We start from the raw sequence: 25,194 nt of genomic DNA on the forward strand, positions 1-25,194 counted from the left end.
CCTGATTCCTGCACTGATGTCCCTCTCCTCCCTCCCTCCCTCAGCCAAAAGGTCTGCTTTCCAAGGGCTACTTACCTTCAAAGAGAGGGCAAAGCCTCCGCCATGCTGTGACCCCACCCTGGCTGGTATACTGCCCTAGTGCTGTCTCCAGGAAAAACACTGGAATCCCACAGGTGAAGAGGAAGATGAGGTAGGGGATGAAGAAGGCACCTGGCGGGTTCAGGCATTGTACATAGGAAAGAAAATCATGTTAGACTAGTGACTGTTTTAGGCTTAGGACTGAATAATCTCCCTGAGAAGGGGAAGAGGTCCCAAGGAAGAACCTGATGGCAGCATGGACCTCAAAAAACAGTGTGGGACAAAATGGTACAGATGCCAGGGGTCTAAGAAGACAGGCCATGGAAACCCTGGCAGCAATAATCAGCTGCTGCTGGCACAGTTTTAACCAGAGTCTGAATAGTGATGAGTCTCATGATAATCAGGGTTTTTCTTAAAAGCTCCAGCTTCTGGAGCCCAGTGGTTATATAAGAATCTCAGCATTACATTTTATCAAGAAAGAACAATAAGCTTCTAGCTACTGTTGCTATAGAAGAAAGCTAACAAGTATGAAACCTAAGTGTTTCAAATTAAATTAAAAGGAACACTCAATTTCTGGCAAAAAAACCCACATGATTTTTAAGCAACTTATTTTTTTCCTTGAAAGTCAAATCCAAATTTTTACTGCCTTTATCACTATTAAAATATTAGCATCTATAATCATTTCAGCCTGATCCTATTCACTCCATTTAAGTTTAAGTTTTTCTTCAGTTTACCACCTATCTTTTAAAAGGCAGGAACAAAAGTAGGATAATAGAAGTAGGGAAAGGCATTTCACTAACATTGGCAGCCCAGCCTGCTCCTGCTCCTGCTTTAGTGATGGCAAAACTAACTGCAATGGGGGTGAAATAGGACTGAAACATGTTTGAGAAGCCATGGGTCAAACCTATGATAAATCCATGCTAAGGTAATATTTACAACTGGGTCTTGCATGACTGAACTTAAGGAAAAGGTCCAAGAACTATCCCATCTCCAGTCCTGTCCTCCCCACCCACAACTTTATGAGTGCAGAATCAATTAATATTTGAAAAATAGAAGGAAATGTAACTACTAAGTTTCCCACATTAAGATAAGCTTAGCCATATTGCACAGTCCAATGCATGATAAGGAATGCAGACTTTCCTCTTTCTTTCTCTCTCTCTTTTCTTTTTTTAGATGCATGAGCCATAACCTATCATAGTGCCTCCTTATAAACCAGTCCTGAATCTAATATACAAAGTTCAAATAAGTTGGAGAACAGTGCACTGGTAAATGGAAGAGTATTGGGGAAGCAGCTTCTGAGGGGCTGGCACAACCCAAAAAGATAACTTTATGGGCCGGAAAACTAATTTTCCTAGTCTAGTTCTGCCTTTGTCAGCAAGACTCCACCTGACTGTAAGAAGGTAGGTAGTAATGCGTTAGGATATCAGCATTAGTGTAGAAGAAAACTGGGAACACAAGATAAGACATTAAGAAGCTTAACTCAACTGCATGAACAGGGGAAAGAGAAGGGAAATATTTTTGGCTTTTCCAGAGCTTCTCCTACCCAGATCTGAGCAGGATGACACCCTGAGCTTGAGACAGAAGCAGTACATCTTTTGAATAAATATTCACTGGGGACAGATTTTGTTACCTAGCAACTATGTGGGGAGTGATTAAAATCTTGTCTGCACATAGCGGATCTTTGTTGGTAAGGGGTACAGAGTAGTTCTACTAATACAGCCTTCCCTAGGATAGATCGAGTTACATCAACATATGGGAAGTATCTTATTTGTGTATAGAAAGAGGAATCACCCATACTGGAATAAGCTTTGTCAACATAAACGCCTTTATATGCAAGCTACCAAATTGATCTAAAGAGACCTCCGAACTAACAAGAATACCCATCTGGCCTGGGGCTTTCTCTGCTTGTAGACTGAGCTGAATGCCATCCTCTTCTTCAGGATCCCTCTGGGCATTTCTAGTTCTATCATTAGTAAAAATGGTTCCTAAACAAACCCAAGGGTTTCCTCTCTTGGCACCCTGTTCTCAGACTTCTTCTGGGACACAAATTGTGAAGGAACTGAAAATGACTTCACATACACACACGCATGCATATACACACACGAGTGCCAACTGTCATTTCCTAAGGCAAGCTCACCTCCACCCCAGCTGCACTTGAAGATGCTTATTACTTCTTAGCTCGAGACTTTCTGTGAAGTCAAGGACCTGTCAGAATTTGTCCTTCATTACTACAAGAGAGCACGGAGGCAGAAAGGCATTTTGGAGTCATTATTGACTCCAAGATGAACATGGGTCAACAATGCGAGGTCACGGTTGGCAGGTCTAACCGCACCTTGTCGTGCATCCACAGGTGCATCTCAAGTAGAGCCAGGGAGGTGATCCTCCCCCTCTATGCGACGCTGGTCAGGCCACAGCTGGAGTACTGCGTCCAGTTCTGTGCACCCCACTTCAGGAGGGATGTGGACAACATTGAAAGGGTCCAGAGGAGGGCCACCCGCATGATCCGGGGACAACAGGGCAGACCCTACAATGAGAGGCTGCGGGACCTGAACCTGTTCAGCCTTCACAAGAGGAGGCTGAGGGGGGACCTGGTGACTGTCTATAAACTCACTGGGGGGGACCAGAAGGGTTTGGGGGAGACACTGTTTCCCCTAGCGCCCCCTGGCATGACAAGGAACAATGGACACAAGTTATTAGAGAGTAGGTTTAGATTAGACATCTGCAAGAACTGCTTCACAGTCAGGGCGGCTAGGAGCTGGAACCAACTTCCTAGGGAAGTGGTGCTGGCTCCTACCCTGGGGATCTTTAAGAAGAAGCTTGATGCCCACCTGGCTGGACTCATTTGAGTCCATTTTTTTTTCTTTTTTCTCCCGCCCAGGCGGGGGGGGTTGGACTTGAAGATCTACAAGGTCCCTTCCGACCCTACTTCCATGATTCTATGATTATAAACCCAAAACATGAGGATAGGAGGCTAGGTCATTATGCACACAGCTATCTGGACCCCACTCCTATTGCTCCCCATCTCCTTTTCAAGCAAAGCCAAATACTACACTTTAGTATTTTCCCAACCTAGGTACTGTGGTATGTGCACACCTGACCTGCCACCAGCCTTCATTATATTATTTTGTCTTGGAACACTAGTGGATACTTCATACTTTGAAAGGGTTTAAATGTGAGGGTACACTTAGTAACCTGATAGCACATGATGTGTACTATATAAACATGTATGTAAGAGGTGCCAGAAAGTTGAGCACTAAACCTTTATGGGCCCTTTACTGGGTTCTTAGAAATATACTGAATAGCAAAGGAGGAGGACTCTGTGCTACAGCAGCCCCAGCAGAATCTTAGCTTCACTTTGGCCCAGCTTTTACCAAACATCACAAAGGCAAGCCTCCTGCCTGCACAGAAAAAAAAAGCTGTTGCAAACCTCAGTATAGAATAATGGTTCAGACTAACTAGGTACTAGGTTTACCGCATGAGTATCCCTACAGTAGGAGGAGGGGGCATTGCCTCCACAGACTCACTCAAAAAAAGAGAGTGGCATAACATTGTTGGGCCACAACTACATTTCACAACTCTTTGCACCTTAGGCCCCATCCATACTACAACTGTAAGGGAAACCAGTTATGACACACCCGTGCCCTGAGCCAAGTTACAACATGGTTCCATTTTGTAATATGAAGCAGGGACCCTTAACTGTAGCTCCAAAGCACGCCAAGTCTTAGCTCATTTTCCCAGTTTGAATCTCCTTTCATCCTGCCTCAGGGCCAAATGTTAAAGTCCTTACTGAGTTTTTGCCTATTGATGTCAGTAGGCATCTGACCCAAATAAGAACTCCCTTGTCCATCCCTGTAATTCTAACCTCTCTGTATGTCCTGACAAATAAGAGTCTGAGAACAAGAACAGCGGGCAGTGTGTATCTGGGTAAGACACAGAGGGAGGTGTGCGCACACACGCAGGGGCTTCCCAGTATTTCTCAATCAGAGAGGCCAACTTTCTTAGGGCAAGCTTGACCCCATCCAGAGGAAAGAAACTAATCTCAGCACACGTGATAAAGAAGGATTTTTTCCCCCCAACCCCCATATACAGCCTGAATCATCGACTGAACTCTAAACATTGAAGACTATTGTTTGCTGCATAGAAATGACTCAAAACAAAGGAAAAAGAACAAGCCGCCCTAATTCACACACTTCAAATACATTTCTCGGAAGGCCCCAACTTCATTCACATTCTCTTCCTCTCTTCTTTCCAGAAAGACTTTCTGAAAACCACCTCTTGGCTCTGCTAGCCAAGGTCACGTGAAACATCCTTTTCCTAGCTTTCAGGAGAGATGGTTAGAAATACCAGGTGCCAAACGCATCATGGGCTGGGGATGTTCAACTTTGTGTTGTTTTGGTCCTAGATCCTCCCTAGCCATGTTCAAGTCAGGGAGGTCCATCTCTCTCTTTTTTTTTTTTTTTTACCCTCAACTGTGTGACCAAACCAATTTCCTCTGCAGCCTCCCAAGTGTGCCCCATTACCTAGAGGTCACCCCTTTCTCATAGGACTCCAGCACTTGAAAAACAGCCTTGCACTGAGCTCACTAAAACATCCAAGCAGCAGCTGAGGCAGGAAGGTGCTGCTCTGCTGCTCCCTTTTCAGCATGGGCAGTTCCCACTTTGCCCCTGGATCTCTCCTGGGGCTATATAGGGAGTCCACAGGAACTGCACAACAAATGAAAGCAGAAACCAGGCAACTAGCAGCCAAGAAACTTTCCAAATTAAAACAAGAAACATTCTCCTTTCTAATCCCCTTTCAACAACAAATTCCCCACCACCAGGTAAAAAGAAGCACGTACTAAAACAAGAGCCAGTGTAAAAGTAGCTAACTGGCTAATCCTCTTTACTATGCCGATAAGATGGGAAAGTGGTTTAATTAGCCCCATGGGACTGCTCCAAGTTAAACCCAGGAGACTTCAGTGCAGGGTCCCACCGCATACTTTCTTTGCCACTTGACAACTGGGTGCTATTTCCCCGCTCTCCTGAACTTACAGAGTCTGACGAGCAATAAATCATCAGTCCCAAATAGGCAGAGTATTTCCTGTTCCACTCTCTGGCAAAAATGCTCCACAGAAAACAGAGAAAGGTCTTTAACCTTGAGACAGGACATAGGGATTTCAATTTTCACTTAAGAAAAAATTGTTTTAAAAAGACACACACAAGCCCGAAACAACAGTCCACCCGCACACAACCTAATGTACTGGGGAATTCTCTGCAAAGATGATGCATAGAAATACTACTGCTGAGTTGCACCCACTCTCACTCCTTCATCTAGCTGTTAATGTTAATAGTAACCATATTGCACCTGTGTGCTCTGTGTTTTACAAATCACAATGAAGGCTCTCAGTCTCTCCTTCCCATGTGCAAATGCACAATCCACCTCACCCCTACATACCCCACTGAGTCAAGACACCTGCTTTCTCTCACCAGCACATATGGATAGTTGTGCAAGGAGATTGACAAAGGAATAGAAGTGATATTGGATTTCTAATATTGGATTTCTTGGCAGAAGCAGGAGGAGACTCTGAACATCATTTCAGCTCTTTCGTACCATATATCTGGGCTTAATGACACTACAGTCTCTAGATGTACTGGCACATCCAGGGCTCTCCTGCAGACGGTGCTCCACATGCATGAGTATGCTTTCTCCAGCTATGCACGACAAAGACACAGCTAATGTGACACACAAGCTAGCTGTGAACCTGGCACAGCTGGGAAATTGGCTCCCATGTGGACATTTGTTTACTTAATTTGCATTCTTATGGTGCTTCCCTTAAAAAGATTTACCACTGACAAATGACAGGAGCAATCCATAATGAGCATGTGACCGTCATCCCTTGGAAGCATTTGTGTGAGCCCAGTGGGCATGCTAAATACCCTCCAGGAAGTGTTCAGCACCGAGAGGATTTAGTCTAGTAAGACCTCCTGGGAAACATGCAGACATGCCAGGCAGCTTCAGGAAACTGCCTTCTTAGGTGACAGCCACTGGTAAATGGGCCTTTGGGGCATGTACAACCAGACCTAGAAACCACTCCAGTAAAAGGGCCCTTGATACACAAGCAGGGTTTGGTTTCATTTTTTTTTGCAAATCAGATCTCAAGGTGAGGATCAGCTCAACAGAGAGACTCCCAGAGCCACAAGAGTATCTGGTACTCCAGGAAATACACTTCTTGGGGCATGTGAGATGCCTCCTGGAATCAGGCCTTGGTGTAAACTGTATTCATTTACTCCTCAGGTTCAAATTAGTGCACTGGGTACAGCTAGGAAATAAATCTCTCAAGTGCAGGTGGTGGCTTTAGACCCGTAAGAAACAGTGGAGGTATGACAATGGCTAGAGAGTACCTAATGTTAGCGGCTAAAGCCAGGGCTGCACTTACCTCCACCATTCTTGTAGCAGAGGTAAGGGAACCTCCAGACATTCCCCAGACCAATGATCTCTCCAGCCACAGACAGCACGTATTCCAGCTTGTTGTTCCACTGGCCTCGTTCCAGCGTTCGATTCTCCTCTTCTTCCTTCTTTTCCATGTTTCGATGAACAGGTATTGTCTCTCCATTGCTAACTGCACCAGGGACTCTGTAATCCATCCCACCTTCAAAGGAGTGCTGCTGTTTTTTGTCACGGTGTTTATATAATATTTCACGTAACAGGTTAGCAGTTCAGGCTACAGCAGTGGAGAGAAGTAGATTCGCGTGCACACGTACATAGCCAGGTACTCCTCTCTCATTCCTTATAGTTCCTACACACTAAGAACATCCATCTACTTAGTCTCAATGGTGTGCTTTGGATTGAAGGGAAACCATCACACTTAATTTCCCTTTTAAAACGACTCACTTTGGAACATTGCAATTTCTGAAGGAACATCCTTTAAATATTAGATTCCTTCAAAGTTCATATTAGGCCAGGGGCCATTAAAGATGGAGGCTCCATTGGGCACCATACAAACAATTTTTTTTAATTTCTTCTGAATATGTTTAAAAAATATTTAAGGGCTTTTTCAGCTCCTTGGTTGCTATTTACAAGGCTCCTCTCAGCTAGGTAGAAACTAACTGAATTGACTATGCAAGGGAAGGAATTATACAAGCCAACTGAAACTAGGGACAGGGAAGGTTTTCCTTTCAGTCACAATCGTACTGGTGTTATTGATAAATATAGGAGGTACAGAATTTTCAGGCAGAAACGGGATCAGTCCCGTTGACATGGTCCCTTTAAAAGAATAAGAACAAATCAGTACAGCAACCTTTCCATGGGAAGATGCAGCAGGTCTCCTCTGAGGCAGGCTCCTGGCATTCACCTTGTCAAAACAGTTGCCCCCATCTCTGCAGGCATTCCCTATACTGACTCCCCTTAGCAAAGGCTGGGACAGCAGTCCCTGTAGATCCTAGCAGAGCCAATCCCCCTATGTTATTGTATCAAGTAGCTTCTGCTAGCAAAAGGGAAGATATAAAATAACTATGAGCCTCCCTATTTGCTCAGCATCCTCAAAAGTTTCCTAGAGAGAGTCTCTTCTTGATGGGGAGAATGACTGAATTAAGCAACAGCTAGTGTTTCCAAATACTGCAGGGTGCAATGGGCTGGAGTGCAGACAGACCACACTGGTTCTGCTGCAAGGTGGAAGGTTTGTGTGATATTTGTACCAGCTCATTCCCAAGAAGGGGCAAAAAACTAGCCTGCCATTTCTGCAGAAACGGGTGACAGTTGTAGTTTCTTTATGTACTGTACATAAAAAACCAGGATTACTGAGAATCCCTTGAGTAAGGGAGGGCATATTCCTGCACATGACATCTGCCATTGGCCATCCATCTTACTTGTAACCTGCTGAGGCAGCGCCTCAAATCCCCGTTTAATCCTGTCATTCATTCACATGTGCAGCTCTCCCCAAGAGCAGAAAAATGCACTGGTGACAAAAAAGACTCCCCAAAACAATGGGAAGAGAGTAGGTTCGATCCCAAAAGTATTATTTCAGGAGAGGAAAAGCAATGCAGGGTAGCAACAAGTACTCCTGACAGTTTGACAGCAATGCTTGGGGGGGGGGGGGGTGTGTGTGTGTGTGTGTGTGTGTGTGTGTGTGTGTGTGTGTGTGTGTGTGTGTGTGTGTGTGTGTGTGTAGGGGGAGCTGGGAGGAAGAAGGTACATATTTCTAGTGCACATTATGTACACTAGAAAATTACTAGATCAACAGAAAGCAAACCATGACCTCTTGACCATAAGCTAAGCACATGGGCTGGGGAAGAGAAAGAAGAAGAAAAACTGAGCTGTTACCTTAAGAAATGAGCTGTCAGGGATCTGGCCGGAGGGAAATGTAAAAGCAGTAGTGAAAGGTACTGGCTATTTAAAGTGTGGAAGAAAAATTCTGCAGTGGTGTAATTCTAGACTTTGCCCAACCCACATTCCTCCCCCTCCCCCTCCCCAGGCTGGACAACAACCTACACAGGACTGATTTCATGGTCATTGCAAAAGGGGCTCTTTCCCCTGTCTATGGGAAACTTAAGTTTTCCTTGTTTGTGCATGATTTACTGGCTCCATGTGCAACCTTTCTTGGTTTGTCAGTCTCCCCCACTTGCCTAGATGCATCTCTTTCTGTTCCCCCCCCCCATATCTATTTCTGTCCGCGTACGTGCTAGAAACTACCTCAGTTCAAGGGGAAGTAAATGATAAAAATCATACAAGTTTCTCAAGTCCACGGTAGAGACAAGTTTAAGTTGGACTGGGAACAGGCAAGACGAGAATCATAACTTACAGTAAATTTTCACTGTGGTCACTATTACAGTGTTTTAAAACTTTCGTAGGAATATTGACAACCAGCATAGCCCACAGAGACATACCTCAGTGATTGCTGCCGTGGATTTATCTTCTGGTGATGGGGAATTTTTTCCTGTGTAATTTTTTAGGTCTCTATCATACATCATTATACCATCATGAATCCCAATAGCAGGATACCACTATGGCAGTAAAAGGTGGGAGAAGATACCAGTAAAATCTGTCCCGTTCTTCTCTCAAAAAGCAGGGAGGAATAATCCAGTGAGCTCCATCCTGGATCTCTCTTCCAGTGACAAGGGCCATGTGCCACTGATTTCTCCCAAGAGAAACACCAGCACATATCTACAATTGTGGTAAACTGCCAGGGAATATTTCCTATGCCTTAATATCCAAATGAAAAATAAAAGTAATCAACATTTTGGATAAGGATATGGGAAATAGCAGGGCCAAATTAGAGCTTGCATAATGTGCACACCCACCCTGCAAGAGAAGAAACCAATCATTATAGAAAAAATTCTGGACTTTCTCAAAATTACAGACCTAACTACCCAGATGCACACTAGGTAACAAGTGTAAGCAACAAAACACCAAAGTAGTTCCCAAGTTTAATTAAAGACTAGGATATAGAAAAGATTGTTCAGGTAGAATAAAAGCCAGCTGGAAGGAATTGTTGAGAACAATACAGATGTGTTCAGTTGGTGACCACAAGTTTCACAGTAGCTAGTGTCAGGAGGCACCTGAACAGATCACCTAGTCTGACCCTCTGCCACGGGCAGGAATGAGTGCTGGTTTCACAAGACCCCAGGCAGGTCATCATCCAACCTCCTCTTGAATTTGCCCAAGGTAGGGGTGAGGACCACTTCCCTGGGAAGTTGGTTCCAGATTTTGGCCACCCTAACTGTATAATATTGCCTTCTGATCTCTAACTTAAACCTATTCTCCATCAGCTTATTACCATTGTTCCTCATCACCCCTGGTGGTGCTGGGGAAAAACGGGCTCTACCTATTTGCTGTTGATCTCCTCCGATGAGTTTGTAGGCAGCCACCAGGTCCCCACTCAGGCTCCTCTTGCTGAGGCTGAACAGGTTCAGGTCCCTCAGTCTCTCCACATAGGGCCTGTCCTGCTGCCCTCTCACCAAGTGGGTGGCCCTCCTCTGAACCCTCCCCAAGCTGGCCACATCCTTCTTAAAGTGCAGCACCCAGTACTGGATGCAGTACTCCAACTGCAGCCTGACCAAAGTCTCATAGAGGGGGAGTATCACCACTCTGGACCAGGTTGAGATGCACCTTTGGATGCATAATAAGGTATGGCCGGCCTTGCTGGCTGCAGTCTGGCATTGGCAGCTCATGTTCATTTTGGAGTCAATAATGACTCCAAGATCCCTTTTCCACCTCTGTGCTTTCAAGAGGGGAACTCCCCAGCCTGTATGTATGCTATGGATTCCTTCTCCCAAGGTGCAGCACCCTGCATTTATATATGTTGAACCCCATCCTAACCTTGTCTGCCCACTTTTGTAGTCTGTCTAAATCTAGTTGCAGCCTCTCTCTCCCTTCAAGTGTGTCCACCTCGCCCCACATCTTAGTGTCACCAGCAAACTTGGACAGCGTGCTTTCCACCCCCTCGTCCAAGTCGCTGATGAAGATGTTAAACAGTGCAGGCCCGAGGACTGAGCCCTGGGGTACCCCACTGCTCACATCTCATCAGGTTAAGTACAACCCGTCCACCACTACTCTCTGGGTGCGCCCACCCATCCAACTGTGCAGGCATCAATGCCACAGTCGCTTAATTTATTGATGAGGATGGGGTGAGAGACAGTGTCAAAAGCCTTCTTAAAGTCTAGAAAGACTACATCCACGGCGACACCATCCAAGGATTTAGTTACTTGGTTATAAAAGGCAATCAGGTTGGTCAGGCAGGACCTGCCTTTGATGAACTCATGCTGGTTGCCCCTGAGCATGATCTTCTCTGCAGGCCCCCCACAGATGTGCTCCTTGATGATTCTCTCCAAGATCTTCCCGAGCACCGAGGTGAGGCTTCCAGGCCTATAGTTACTTGAGTCCTCCTTCCTCCCTTTCTTGAAAATTGGGACCACATTAGCCAGTTTCCAATCCCCTGGCCAGATGACCATGAATACTCATACAGCCGGGCCAAGGGCTCCACGATGACCCCTGCCAGCTCACTCAACACCCTTGGGTAGAGGTCAGCTGGACCTGCAGATTTAAAAATGTCTAGCCCTTCTGGAAGATCCCTAACTACATCTGCACTGACAGAAGGCCTGACAGAGCTATCCCTGAGATTGTCCCTACCTCTAATAGGTGGGATGTCCCAGTCCCGGTTCAAGAAAAGAGGCAAAAAAAACCTGTTAAAAATATCAGCTTTCTTGTCTGGCGTAGCCACAAGATTACCATTTGCGTCTTGCAGGGGCCCTACATTTCCTGGTACCCTCTTCTTGCTCCCAATGTACTTGAAAAAGGACTTTTTGTTGTCCTTAATCCTGGATGCTAGCCTGAGCCACAAACTAGACTTCAGCCAAGTAAGAATATACAGAACATAGATGCATAAAGGGAAGCAAGTTTTCAATAATTAAGAAATAAGGAGCAAGCTACAGTAAAAAAAAATTAAATTCCACAAACCTGCAAAAGAGCTGCAAAATGTGCAGTATCACTTATCTAAGTTGCAACATGTTACAATTCCCTTTGTAAAAGAAGGAGCCAATACAATGCCTGCATAATTCTGCAAGGAGTTACTCAAAAGATACTAGAAAAAAATGCATCTTACTGTACCCAGCAAGACTATAAGCAATCAGCAAAAACAGAGCCCAGTATAAATGTTTAAAGATGACACCAGTACTTTTTTTTTTTTTTTTTTTTTTAAACACAGTATGCAGTTTGCTTATGGAACTCTTTGCCACAAAGTTGTAGAAGCAGATAACAGAGGACTTCAAAAAGGGGATTAGACAAATTCATACATGACAGGACCATAAATGCTATTAAACAGAACACCCAGGGATAATATCCCTAAAGCAATGATGGCGGCTGCTCAGGTTGGTATGAAGGGAATGCACCGTGTTCCTATGCTCTTCTTCTAAAGCATCTTCTACTGCCAGTCAGAAACAGGATAGTGGGCTAGATGGACTCTTAGTCTGACCCAGTATGGCACTGCTTATATTCATATGTACCAGCCAAAGTAGTAAATGGAAGTGAGAAGTTTTGAACCAGCATAATAAGGACAAAGGTGGTCTTGGGGGTGGAGGTTATGGGAAATAAGTGGAATGAAATCAAACTGGTTGAGATAAACATTTTTAAATTGTCTTTAAGAGGAAGAAGGCATAAGATAGGCTTGAGAAAAATCAGAAATAGGTTTCTATAGTGCAGGTAAATGAATTTGGGAAAATATGGATCTAGAAGAAAAACTGAGATGCATCTTAGAATGCCAAGAGAATGATTTACTGTTAAAACCTCTCAAAATACCAATACTATTTTTAAAAGGCCACAGAAAACTGGGAGGAAGAAGGACCAAAGAGAGAGGGAGAGAGAGAGGTTTTAGGACTGATCTTAAAAAAAAAAAGACATTTAAAGTAAAGATCTTACAGTGATAGCAAATGACTGATTTCTGTGCTCTCTCATTAGATCATTTTGAGTGGAACAAGCTATTGCATAGAACATTTTTCTCCACACAACCCAGAGAAGTACATGTGCACTAAGAAATGACAGTCCAGTGGGCACTGCTTTTTCTTCTTCATGACTGTTGAGTCAGTCCCTCACCTCAACATTCATGGTACTGAGCTGCTGACAGTCTTGCCTAAAGACATGAACAAGTGGGTCTGGACTGTATCTGGCATTACGAATATTGGCATTAGATCTGATACCCGAGAAAAATCCAGTGGAAGTAATTGTTCTATTTAAATCCCTCAAGTGACGAAGGTAGTCTTTACTTCCTGTCTTGCACTGTTACATTGCTCAGCAGTGTTAAAGAGCTGCCCCATTCCACATTAGAGAGAGTTGCATTTCACTGGAGAGTGAGCCTTGTGACTGAATGCCTCACAAGACTGCTGTGAAACCTATCACTTAATGCCTTATATTCTATATGGGGTCTAATACTGCCTGTGTCAGCATAATATCTGAAGTGCCTTTCAGGGATGTCTTTCATGAAATGAGTAACATTAGTCAGGTCTGGTCCAGAGTTTCTCTCAGCAGGGGAAATGGTGTACAGCAGAGGGCTTGGGGTTGGTGGGGATGGAGCCTAGAATGCTAAATTCCTAGTCAAACAAACACTTTAGCTGCAAGGTTTTCTCCTCCTCTTTACATTGTCACACTGATATAGTAGTCTTCATTCTATTTACCTTAAGAGACTCAAAGATTCTTTCAAAACGTAGTCCATTATTCCATTAGCTATCAAAATTACAGTTACTGGATGACACCTGTAATTGTCAGAATAATGCTTTATATAACAGCATAACTCAGGGACATCAAAGGGCTCTAAAAGCATTAAGAGTCAGATTTCCAGAAGGGCTGAGCACCCATAGCCCCACACGGAGTTATTAGAACAAACATACATGAGCCCTGCCACATTGTTTGCAGCTAGTCAGCGAGCCAGGGCTGATGATAAAGATGACATGGCTGTTTATAGGTAGGTATATAGAAGGTCTGATCTTACTTTACATTAGTAAAAGGGTAATTAGCCATATTAGTTTAAGGTTAGGCAGAAGGCAGGGCACGGAGGCACTTTAGAGACTGGCTGATTCAGAGAGACGCAAGTTGCATAGACAACAGCCTAATTCATCAAATGCTATCCATAACCTATGAAAGCTCATGCATCTCTGAACCAGTTAATCTCTAAGGTGCCACCCTGCCTTACTGCCAGATTTGAGACTAACAGGGTTAACTACTTTTCTCTATTCATAGATACCACACTCAGCTGAACGAAATGCCCTGCAATCAATCTGAACAAGAAACTTGCTCTGCTACACTCAGACATCTTTCCAACCAGATGCAAGCAAATGTTGTGCCCTAGGGACACCAGGTGACCGATCCACTCCATTCTACTTACAACACAGCCTCCTCTAACAAATTGCACTTCACTCCTTCCACAGCATCTGACAACATAGACGGTCACCTATGAAAGTTTGCGCCTGAGTCAGCCTCTAAAGTGCCACCCTGCCCTGTCTTCAGCTTTATTTTACATTTGTTATTAGATGGCAAGAGAAAAGGGAATTGTTTGAGTATTTGTTTTGTAAAATGCTCCATGAACCTCCAGCTATCTGAGCGGCTATACAACATTAAAAGAATGAGGAATTAAAAGCTAGCCATTCAAATGAAACTCTGCAAAAGACAGAAAACAAAAAAGGACAGAGTTGCTTATTGGAAAAGACAGTGATGACCCGAGAACAGCTGTGTTCAACTCCTAGCCTGTGGGCCACATCCAGCCCATGGAGTCATGTCACCAAGCCCACAGAGCTTCCCAAAAGTCTGGTAATTTGGTGGTGATGGAGCACTGGCAGCATTAATTGCTACTCCCCTTCTGTGAAATTTCGAGACACATGAGGAACCGCATGGGTCAGATAACCTGGCCCTATATGCCAGATCATGGCAGCACAAGGCAAGATCCAGGTGCACAGGATTGGGCCCACACACCAACTCCACCCAGGATCCAGCCTGAATAGCATGTAGTCCCAGGTTGGGCAATTATTTTGGAAGGAGAGCTGCTTACTGAGTTTTGGCAAGCCATCAAGGGCCGCGGGACAGGCAGCCAGGGGCAGATAAATATTAATTTAAAAAAAATTTTAGGGGTCTTTCAGGCAGAATAGAATGGTCTGGCGGGCCACATCTTGCCCACCCCTAATGTAGTCAGTCTGCATCTGGCTTGCAGGGTCAGAAGGTAGGGTGCCACTGAGTTAGGGCATGCTTCTTATAAGAAGGTGAGATTTCCAAAAGTATCTTAGTAGCATAAAATCCTAGTAACTTTCAGTTAAACCTGTGCTCCTAAAATCACTTAACAAAAACAAAACAACTTTAAAGAGCATTGATTTCCTAAAATAAGGTAGGCGGAGCTGTACTTCGTCCAGATATTCTACAGTATATAGTAGAGGATATATACAATGAAGATGGTTACTCTAGCACTTCCACCTCTCCTCTTCACGTCTGTCCTAAACATTAGAAACTGTTTTCACAAGATGCAGAACTACATAATCCTGCAATTAATGTAGGTGATTCCCAGTTCCAAGAAACAAGATAAGCACTAAACCAGGAGCAGGCAATTATTTTGGGTGGAGGGCTGCTTACTGACTTTCAGCAAGCCATCGAGGGCTGCATGACAGGCAGCTCAGAGCAGATTAATATTAATTTTCTAGATAGAATGGCCTGGTGGGCGGCATCCAGCCCCTGGGCTGCATTTTGCCCACCCCTGCACTAAACTGTCAGGAACTAAAGGCCAGGGTAAACACATTTTCTCTATCTGACATCCAATATGCCATTAGCATCATTTTTAGGCTGAAATGGCTTTAGTGAAAGTGCTTGTAGAAAGAAAGAGCAGAAAGTCTGCCAACATGTGCATAAAGTGGATAAAAACACTGAAAACCAATAAGCTACCATACTACAGGTACTTGCAACAGGCTAGAACTGGCCCATATTAGACTGGAGACCACCTAGTGGGGAAAAATCAGGATAGGCATATGAGTGATTCCTGCTTGAGCCAGAACTAAGTTTACAGACATTAGACTACAGTATTATTAGACTACCACAGAAGCAGCAAACAATAATTCAAGGAATCTCCAAAGCGTGGAGCAGCTAAATCAGTACCAGAATTACTAGAAGCTTAATTCAAGTGCAAGGTGCAGAATGACTTGCAAGTATTTGCCTTTATACAAGTGCACTGTCAGCATTCTGGGCCAAAAGGAAATAAAATATCTCAGAGGAGTGCTACCAAACAAGGAACCTAAAATGCGTGGAAAGGCCCAAGTTTGTCCTAATGTACGTTCAATTCCATGCCTTGTAGACAGTATATGGAGAGATCCAAGCTCCTGCAGTAGTCAGAGTTCACTGATGAGCAGGAAAACAGACCCAGACTACCATGGTGAGTACAGAACAGCAATTCTCAAGCACAGTGGTAGGGCACCCTGGGGTGCCATGCAATCCTTTAAAATGTGTTATGAGTTGTGAGAAGATATGCAGATAAGTACAGGCTCAGGCTTGTCACTGCCTGGCTATGCCCTTGGTCCCTGCAATTAGTCAAGCACTGTAATATGTAAGTTAGTTTTTTAAATGGAGTGCTACTCAATTCACAAAAGTTATGGAGGGGTGCCTTGAGTCTAAAAAGGTTGAGAAATATTGGTATAGAATCAGAAACCTGCTCTGCCTGCTGAAAATATTGATGCATCTGTTGTCTCTTTTCCATCAAGCAGAAGGTGATAATACATCCAATTCTACCCAGTCTGTATGTAGCATTAGGTCAGGGCATGCTGGTGGGAACATTCCTTGCATGATCAAAGCAGTGGGGATGTAGGCAGCATGGGCACACAAGCATATGCTGCACTAGGAATGGCTATATCCAGTGTGGAACAGAAAGGACTGCTTCATAGTTTTGGAGTGTGTGATTACATATCTGGAGCATCAAAATTAGAGTGTGGAAGAGTGTAAAGGCATCTAACTGTATACGGATGGCAGATCCTGACAGAAGTGTAGAAGGGCAGGACTGTGCCTGGGGCAACCCCTGATACACAAGGCGGTACTAGCTCCTACTGTGCTGATTGCAGCGGCGTGGGTGGCTGCCACCCTGGTGGTGACCATTTTTATGCCCACAACACACCCCAAAGGTAGCACCCAGAGCTGGTGCTCCAATTGACCCCCTCAGTTACGCTACTGGTTTCTGACTGTAGATAAGAGCACAGACTTACTGGAGTTCACTAGGCAGGCAGTAAGTAAGCACAATACATGGAAGAGTTGCATGTTATATTTACAATTGCTGTGATTTACATCTAGCATTACATATTCTATATTAAGCTGAATTGCCCCTCGTATTCAAGACTCACAATAGTCATGGTCAGGATTGCTCTTAGAAGCTTCAGACATGGGGTGAAATAGTTTCACAGCTGTGAGCTCCCATCATTCTCAAGATTTCTAGTAGCAACCCTTGGACAGCTGCTTCCCGTTCACTGGTTTGGGTGCTGTTAACTAGAGTGGGCTACTAGACAATGTAAAGAGTTTTCACCAAAAGAGCTTCAGCTAATTAATAATTATCCACTGGTACTGACAGTAAACCAAGGCGGCAAATACAAGCATTGTATGTTATTGGAAAGGGGTGGGTCAGGAAATAACACTGCTACATAAAGCAGAGTTCAAGGGCTGGTTAAGAAATAAGCATGCATTTACAAAAAGCACCTGGGTCCATTGTAGATGGGGGCAGAAGACAGTTGACCGTATAACATAATGAGCCACATTCCATCTCTCATGCTCTGTTTAGGGATTAGGATTTACACAGAGGCAAAAGAGTGACCTATATGGTAAAAGACTGAAGAACTGAAGGGAGACCAAGAGGGACTGGACTGCTCAAAAGCCAAGGGACCAAGAAAAGAATGACTCAATGGCCCAATCTGGTGGCCGAATCTCCAAATCTGAATCGAATCAGGGGACTAATAAAAAAAAAGTCCAAATAGATTCAGAAAGCTGCGACCATTTGGGCAGTCCCCTCCCACTGCAGCAGGGAGCTGGAGCCAAACTCAGAGCTGGTAAGTAGGTGGTAGGGGAGGGGAAGCTGGAGGGGGCGGGACCATGGGGGGACCCCTCACCAGGCACCATCCCCTGCCTGCTCCTCCAGCCCCTCCAAGCCCCCCGATCCCTCCTCCTGCCCCCTCAGCTTCCCCCCCATGGCTGCCCCATCCACCCCAGCTCCGGCCCTTTAAAGAAAACAAACCCCCAAACCCCCCTGAACTCACCAGCTTGGGCCTTGGGGCTTCAGGGGGCTTCTGCTGAACCCCCCACACAGCACAGGACAGTGGGGGGCAGCAGGGATTGTCCCCTGCTGGGCAGGAACTGGTGAGCCCAGGGGCTTTTTTGTTGTTGTTTTTCTTTAAGGGCTGGAGCTGAGGCAGGCAGGGCAGCCATGGGGAGGGGCTGGGACAGCAGGGGGAGCTTGTCCAGAGCCCCCCATGTGGCGTGGGGCAGCGAGGATCATCCCCCACCTGGCAGTACCTGGCGAGTCGGGGCTTCCCCCCCTCCCAAGTGCCGGGACCTGGGACAGACGGGGGATGGGCCTGGCCTAGTTGATTCAGAAATTCGGCAGCGGCCGCATCTCCAAATCAGATTTGGCTGAATCAACTCGGGACAGTGATTTGAATCACTGAATCAAATCACTGTCCCCCAAATCAACCAAATCCAAGTCCAAAGTGAATACTAGCTGCTTTGCACAGGCCTAACACATGTATACTTGGAGCCATTTCAGGAAGGCAGCAGCTGTTACATTTTAATTGTTAGGGGCAGACAATCAAGTAATGATACAAACGTAGCAAAACCACTATAATTTTAACACTGTTTTATCCAGTGCTAAGTTAGAGGTGTTTTGCTACATTTGTATCCTCCCTGCTTGTCAGCACACTACATTTTGAACATGTGCTGTGCTTCTGAAGCTGCTCAAAATAGATACATGTTTGTACTCTGAGCAGCAGCCAGTGTTTACACCTATTCACCTAGGTCTTCCATTTAAAACTAGGCAAAGAACTGCATTGTTTTTAAATGGGTTTCTTCTGATTCAATTAGTTTCTTTTGAATGCAGGGGGGTTTATTGTAAACACAGCTATCCAGAAAGCTAAATTGCCATTCCTTGAGAAAATCCAGTATTTTTGTCATTTTTTTCTTGACAAAATAAGACAAAGAATAAATCAACATAAAAAATAAGAAGTTACAATTAGGAAATGAAAAAAATTCAGGTTTGCATAAGGTCAATTAAAAAAAAGGTCCAAATTCCCCCCAAAATGTGTGTGCGCATGCATATATTAAATGTGTGCGCGCCCACACAGACATTATCAAGACATTTATCCAGCTTTACAAGTCTCCTTCCCTATTTTTTCAGGACTACTTTTTTTTTTTTGGTTTCACAATTTTGACTGGCTTTGGTCCCAGCACTGAGACTATGACAACTGGAAATTAGGATCACCAGCAGAACACAACAGAATATCAGCAGAGAGTTAAAAGCAGAGTTATCAAGTGCAGTCCTGTTGCTTCCATCCCTGCAAGGTACCTTCATGTTTCAGTACAACCCCTACAGAGAGTATCAACTTCCAGCTGCTTCTTGTCAGGAACATTTTGTCTCCTGCTTTGATTGGACATTTGATTCCAGCCCAAAGCATGGGGGGTGGGGGAGGGAAAGCTGTGCTATACATCTTCTCTAAGGTACAGTCTAGTTGGTCTGCACATGCCTGTCATGCACATGTCCAATGTCCAATGTGGAAGAGTGCAACAGAGGCAGGTAAAGCAATAACTCTCCTCACACACATTACCAAAGCCTGAAACTTAAAAGCTAATTAGATGATTTAATAGACTCTTGATATAAAAGTGCTGCCATAGCATGAGAAATGCACAGATTTCTTTGGCATCTCTACAGGTAGGTAGGACTGTGCCAGAAACAGGTTCCACATTGTGGTTGAGGTTTGTTCCCCTTAAGTCTATAAGTCATTCCTGATCTGGTGGCAAGCTGCAGTGCAGTATGGCACCACCTCTCTCTCCTCAGAGTTAGAGGCAACATTTCCTGAATACCTGCCTTTTTGGGGAGTAAAATCCATGGCAGTCCCTCCCTAACAGCTTAAGGAAGTGCATCTCTCCCCTGCTCTCATCACTCAAAAATAGGAAGTACAAAGCATGGGAAAAGTGAACTTCAGCAGGGATTAGGGTTGTGTCAGAGGAAAGCTGCAATCCTCTGCAATTGGCAAGGGACTTGACAGTGAAACTCTAGTCAGGGACGGGCAATTATTTCAGGTAGAGGGCCACCTACCCAGTTTTGGCAGGCTGTTGAGGGCTGCATGGACAGCCCCGCCACCCCTTGACAGGTTCCCCGCCCCCTGGGCACCATCTTGGAACCAATGTCCCAGGGCCAGCACCGGTGGGGCCCAAAGTGGGATGCAGGCTGGCAGGGGTCTGTAGAGCCAGGCTGGCAGGGGTCTCTGCATCTAGGCTAGGCTGCACCAACAGGGAGAGGGGGGAGCTGGCCCGGCTCCATACAGCCCCTGCTGGCTGGGAGCCCGCACTCCTGCCACCCTGCTCTGGGCCACACTGGCACCGGCCCCGGGACACCGGTGCAGACCCTGTGCTCCCACTGGCTCCTGCACCTGCTTACTCCCAGTGCCCCCCCCAGCCCTATGGTACAGGCAGGAGGCAGCACACAGCCCCGACCCCCTGCTCGCTAGCAGGGAAGAAGCTGGTGCTGAGCACGGGGAAAAGTGGCCCCTTGCCCGCCCCATGGCTGGCGTTTCCTGCTGCAGCCACTCGCAGCCCATGTGGGGCTGTCCTGAGCAGGCACAAGCAGTCCCATGCAGGCTGCAAGTAGCTACAGTGCAGGTCACTGGCCATGGGGTGGTCAAGGGACTGCTTTTCCCTGCACTCAGCACCAGCTTGTAACCTGCCCGGCTGCCAGCCTGGGCCCCACTCAGATCTGGGCTTGCCCATCAGGGCTGCATGCAGCAGCAGCAACTGCGCCCCCCCACCCCCCGCTTGCCGCGCCAGGCAGCATTTGCGACTGCTGCCTGCCTGGAGCTCATGTGCTGGGCAGCCTGCAGGCAGCAGGGGCAAGCAGTGCCCAACGTGGCAAGTGGGTTGGCCGCAGTTGCATGTCGCCAACAGGCGAGCCCAGAGCTGGCACAGGACTGGGTTACAAGCTGGTGCTGAGCACGGTGGGTGGGAAAAGCGGCCCCTTACCCACCCCATGCCCAGTGCTGCAGCCACTCACAGCCCACCTGGGGCTGCCTGTTCCTGCTCAGGACAGCCCTGCTTGGGCTGCAAGTGGCTGCAGCAGGGAGTGCTGGCCATGGAGTGGGGGAAGGGCCACTTTTCTCCGCACTGGGAAGAAGAGAAGGAGCCCGGGGAAAAGCAGAGCACAGGGAAAAGTGGCCCCTCCCCTGCCCAGTGGCCTTTGCTCCCTGCTACAGCCACTCAGCCCACGCAGGGCTGTCCTGAGCTGGTACAGGCAGTCCCAGGAGGGCTACGAGTGGCTGCAGTGTGGGACACTGGCCATGGGGCAGACAAGGGGGAGCTCTTCCCCAGGCCACTTTTCCCCAGGCTCCTTCCCTGCCCCTCCCCCCCCACTTACCTGAGGTTCTGGTGCAGGGCAGCCACATGATCCCAGGTCAGAAGTCCCTGCTGAGGCTTCTAGCTGGGCGGGCCCTCCTGTTGTGGGAGCCTGCCAGGCTTCCCCTGGTTCCTGTCATTTTTTATTGGAACCAAGGGCAGACAAATATTCATTGTCTAAATTTTTTAGGGGCCCCATGGGCCAGATAGAATGACCTTGCAGGCTGGATCCGGCCCATGGGCTGTACTTTGCCCACCCCTGCTCTAGGTGCACTGTGGACAGGAAACCACAGAATGGAATCATTAGAAAGGCCACATGCAGAAGAGATGGTGAGTAGACAGCTCACTGGTACAGCTAGAGACAAAACCCTTACTGGAAAAATGTGGGGGGATTTCTGTTTGCACAAGTATTTAGTGGCAGGTTCTGTTTCATGAAATCTTGGAATTAGTTATCCAATGATTACATCACCATTTGCCTTTTTCCATGTTGAATTCAGATGTTGAGATAAACTCACAGGGACTCTAATCTGTGTAACTGGATTTCAGAGACAGACTCATTTCAATCATAAATTAAAATACTTGCCTTTGGTTAGATGGCACAGTCATGTTTACCTGACAAAACCCAAACCTTGTTATGGAAGGGACTTAATCTGTGAATATCTGTCCAGCTGCATCTACAGCCCATTTCAAATGACACTATCAATCTCAAACGACTGCTAGAGATATGGCTTAAGTCAGTTTGATACTTGCCACTGCCCTGATGTGTAATTTGCACAGCAGTGAGGGAGGATGTTGCCATTTACAACACATGGCATACAACAATAACCACAATCTGGTACGGGGTGAGGCAAATGGTAAGCAATGCTGAGTCAATCAAATCTGCAAGCCCTGGCATCTTCAAGAGAACTGTAATTCCTTCTCACCACCCCTTTGTCTAATTAGAACATTCTACTAGCACAGGTATAGAAACGGGTATGTCAGCTAGGGGTGTGCAAAGATCATCCCACTGTAGCCAAGCACGGTTCTGCCAACAAAACCACTGGTGTGGATGCAGCTCTGCTATCAGGTAGTCCTTCAGGGTTGCTAGTGTTGTTCTGGTGGCAGAAATGCTTCTGCCAGCACAGCTGCATCTACATCATGGGGTCTAATTATCTCAATGTTGCCACTATGAGCATAGTGGCCTCCTAGCAGAGAGGATTTTATCTCCATGAAGCAGTCTGGATCTGGCAAATCAATAGAGACTGAAGACTTTGATACTTTACTATTTACCTGGGATACTCCTGCAGTACCTCCTTCTTGATGAAGCCCGGCAAAAAACAAACTCTCTCTCTGTGGCCCCGGTACTGGCTACAACAGCTAGTCCGTTGAAATCAGTGCTTCTGATTTATACCAGTACCACAGAACAGAACTTGGTCCTTTCCTTTACCACAGTTCAAATCCTCATTATGGACCTATTGACTTCAGGAGGATCAGGGTTAGGAACTCAGCACACTGTGAAGGAAACACAAGGGTTAGAAGCCTTAGAAGGAGTAACTTACTGCTGAGTTAAAAATGGGTATTTATTGGTATGACATGAACAAAGAAAGCTACATACCCAAAGAGAAGCACTGATGAACCTATTAGGCTAAAAAAGATAATTAGGTTCTTCCATCTGGGGTGAAGTTACAGGTTATCCTTAGACCATACCAAATCTATGAAATACTAAAGTGGTGTTAAAGTTAGAATATGCTGTGAGCAGTTGCACATGAAAGGTTAATGCTGTTTTTTGCCCAACTGGCAAGCAGGGACATGGCTAGGAGCCAAGACACCTGGGCTTTATCCTTGTTCTGGGTTGGGGGTGGGGAGGAGGAAGAGAGAGGAGGAAGGGCCTAGGAGCAGTGCATCCTGGGATGCTGAAGGACTGCAAATTTCTCATTTCATCTTCATGGAGCAAACTGAAATTGTCCTAATACAAGCTAGGTAGCACAACCTAGAGTTAACCCTTGCCTGAAGTGGCATAACTAAGATGCTCAAAAGGCACTTAAGTTAACAAGCGTTAAAGTACAAATGTTTGATGTTTAAGTGCCCATAGTATGGGCAAAGCGTAATGTGTAACTTCACAATGCTATTACAAAATTGAGAAAGAACTATCCCATATACCACACGCACACTTTCTCCTTTGGCTGTTTCTGATCACCACTTGGCATAGAGTATGCCCCACTGGCACTGATAGCACAGGTGTTCAAGTAGTCAAGTATTCAGATAGCTTTTTCCTGTAGTCCATGTGCTGGGATAAGTGGGAGATAATGGAAGAGAGGCTCCCAGCCCAAGCTTGGGAATGTCTGTAGTCTAGGGCAGTAATGGTGGCCTTATCCCTCTCACAACAAAGGAGCAGTGCTGAGGATGACTTCTAGTGGCTTCTCTTCTCTCATTTGGGAACAGTTTGAGAGAGACCAATTTCTTTGCTCCCCTATTGGAATTGGAAAGTAGCAAATGGAACCTGCCATTCATTGCCTTTGGCAGGTGAAGCAGTCTCAGAGCAGGAGATTCCCCAGGTGTAACAGGCAGAGCCTGAGGCAAAAAAATAGCTCAGGCATTTAGATTTCTTTGTGCTGAGTGCAAATCCTACAGAGAAAGACAGGAAACTCAAGTATTTGCTCCAGACAGATTGTAACTACTGCTGCTGAAGGAAACAGAACTTGTTTTCATGCTGTAAAACAAATTATACCAAGAAAGCACCTGACTACATCACCAATTTTTGTTTCACACAGGAAACTGACCTGCCGAGGCTGTAAAACTTGCTTTGCTCAGCGAAACAATATGCACATACTTATCTCTTTTTGGACTAGACACAGTGTGCCTGGAGACGCACAACACACGGACAGTTTAAATCCAGCTTAAACCCAAAGCAGACAGGCATATAAATCTGTTAAAGCCACCAGTTGGTTCAAAAGCGTGCCTGGAAAATCAGGTACTAGTTTGAACTTGTTCAGTTGCATGTTGACACAAAGCATTCCATGGCACAGGTCAGGTCAATCCTCCAGGCATCCCATGCTGCATCACCCCTCACCACCACCCCCAGTGCTGCAACTGGACACTCTAGTATAGTCAGAACTCTCTTGCCACCTTTTCTTTCCCTTTTGTTGGCATTTTTTTTTAAAATCAATGAGCTCTCTTACACTGCTTGTTCAATAATAAATCCCAATTTTTCTAACAAGCTGCATCTCCCCTTCCTACTCAACTATAGTCCGTCATCATGCACTCCCACAGCTACTGGGAACTAAAAAGCATGGGTCCAAGCACTCCCCCTACTTTTCCCAGGGCATCCCGAGTCAGGTAAATACACTGTAGACTTCAGTCAATTGCAGGCTACTGAACTTTATTGAACTTGTGTTTAGGAGAGAAAGGAAAGCATTAAAGTGAAAACACCTCCAGCCACCATAGGTCATCCACCCTCTGGAAGCTCTAAGCATGGGTGCAAGCACCCCCCCTCCACTCACCCAGTGCAAGGCATGCTAGGCTGGGTGCTCATTCCCACCCCTGGTGTCAGCGCCACAGTTTACAATCAGTGATATTTGGGAACAATTCAAGTGTTCTGTGCTGCACCCAGTGTTATTTCTGATACAACTCCCCAGTTCTCCACTCTTTGTGTCACTTCCTGCGGTTTCCCAGTACAGTTTGATTTTGAAGGCTAGATTAGCTAGGTAAATTTCAAGCACAGCAGTAGCTGGGGTCAGAGAAAGAATTAGCATTCCATTTTTTCAATTACAATTCCCTACATATACATGCTAGAAAAGAATTAGTGTTGCAAGCTGATCTTTATCTAGCACCATCATCTGTCTGCTTTCAGAAGCTCACGGAAGAGATGTTAAAAGCCCATTAAAAAAAGTCAGTGGAATTTAGCTTAGGAAATCCTAGTTCTAACCCGCTCCTACATCAGTGCAACAACAAGAGGGAAACCTTAGTTCAAGGGCTAGGGCATCAACTCCACTCTAGCCTGCCTTCTTCCCTAGTCAGCGAAGAATGTGCATGTATATCACTAGTAGACTAGTGCTGCCTGCTCAACTTAGG

At 45.8% G+C, this 25,194-nt stretch overlaps 1 protein-coding gene across 4 annotated transcripts in view; it reads right to left on the reverse strand.

Moving 5' to 3' along the window:
• LOC149866352 (sodium- and chloride-dependent GABA transporter 2) overlaps positions 1 to 8,425 on the reverse strand; it is a 50,092-nt gene extending 41,667 nt beyond the window's left edge. The window contains exons 1-3 of one of the 4 annotated variants that reach the window (XM_090043393.1): positions 8,377 to 8,425; positions 6,494 to 6,778; positions 76 to 210 (exon numbers count right to left, since the gene is read on the reverse strand). In XM_090043393.1, the coding sequence (XP_089899519.1) occupies positions 76 to 210; positions 6,494 to 6,701 (343 nt within the window). In that variant the 5' untranslated portion in view covers positions 6,702 to 6,778; positions 8,377 to 8,425. Of the gene's footprint in view, positions 1 to 75; positions 211 to 6,493; positions 7,321 to 8,376 lie in introns of all 4 variants that reach the window. The other 3 variants (XM_090043391.1, XM_090043394.1, XM_090043392.1) reach the window with 3 other exon arrangements.
• Between the last annotated feature and the right edge of the window lie 16,769 nt (positions 8,426 to 25,194).

Source organism: Crocodylus siamensis, chromosome 4 (assembly GCF_052110815.1).
Source record: "Crocodylus siamensis isolate JL-2025a chromosome 4, ASM5211081v1, whole genome shotgun sequence".
NCBI lineage: Eukaryota > Metazoa > Chordata > Crocodylia > Crocodylidae > Crocodylus > Crocodylus siamensis.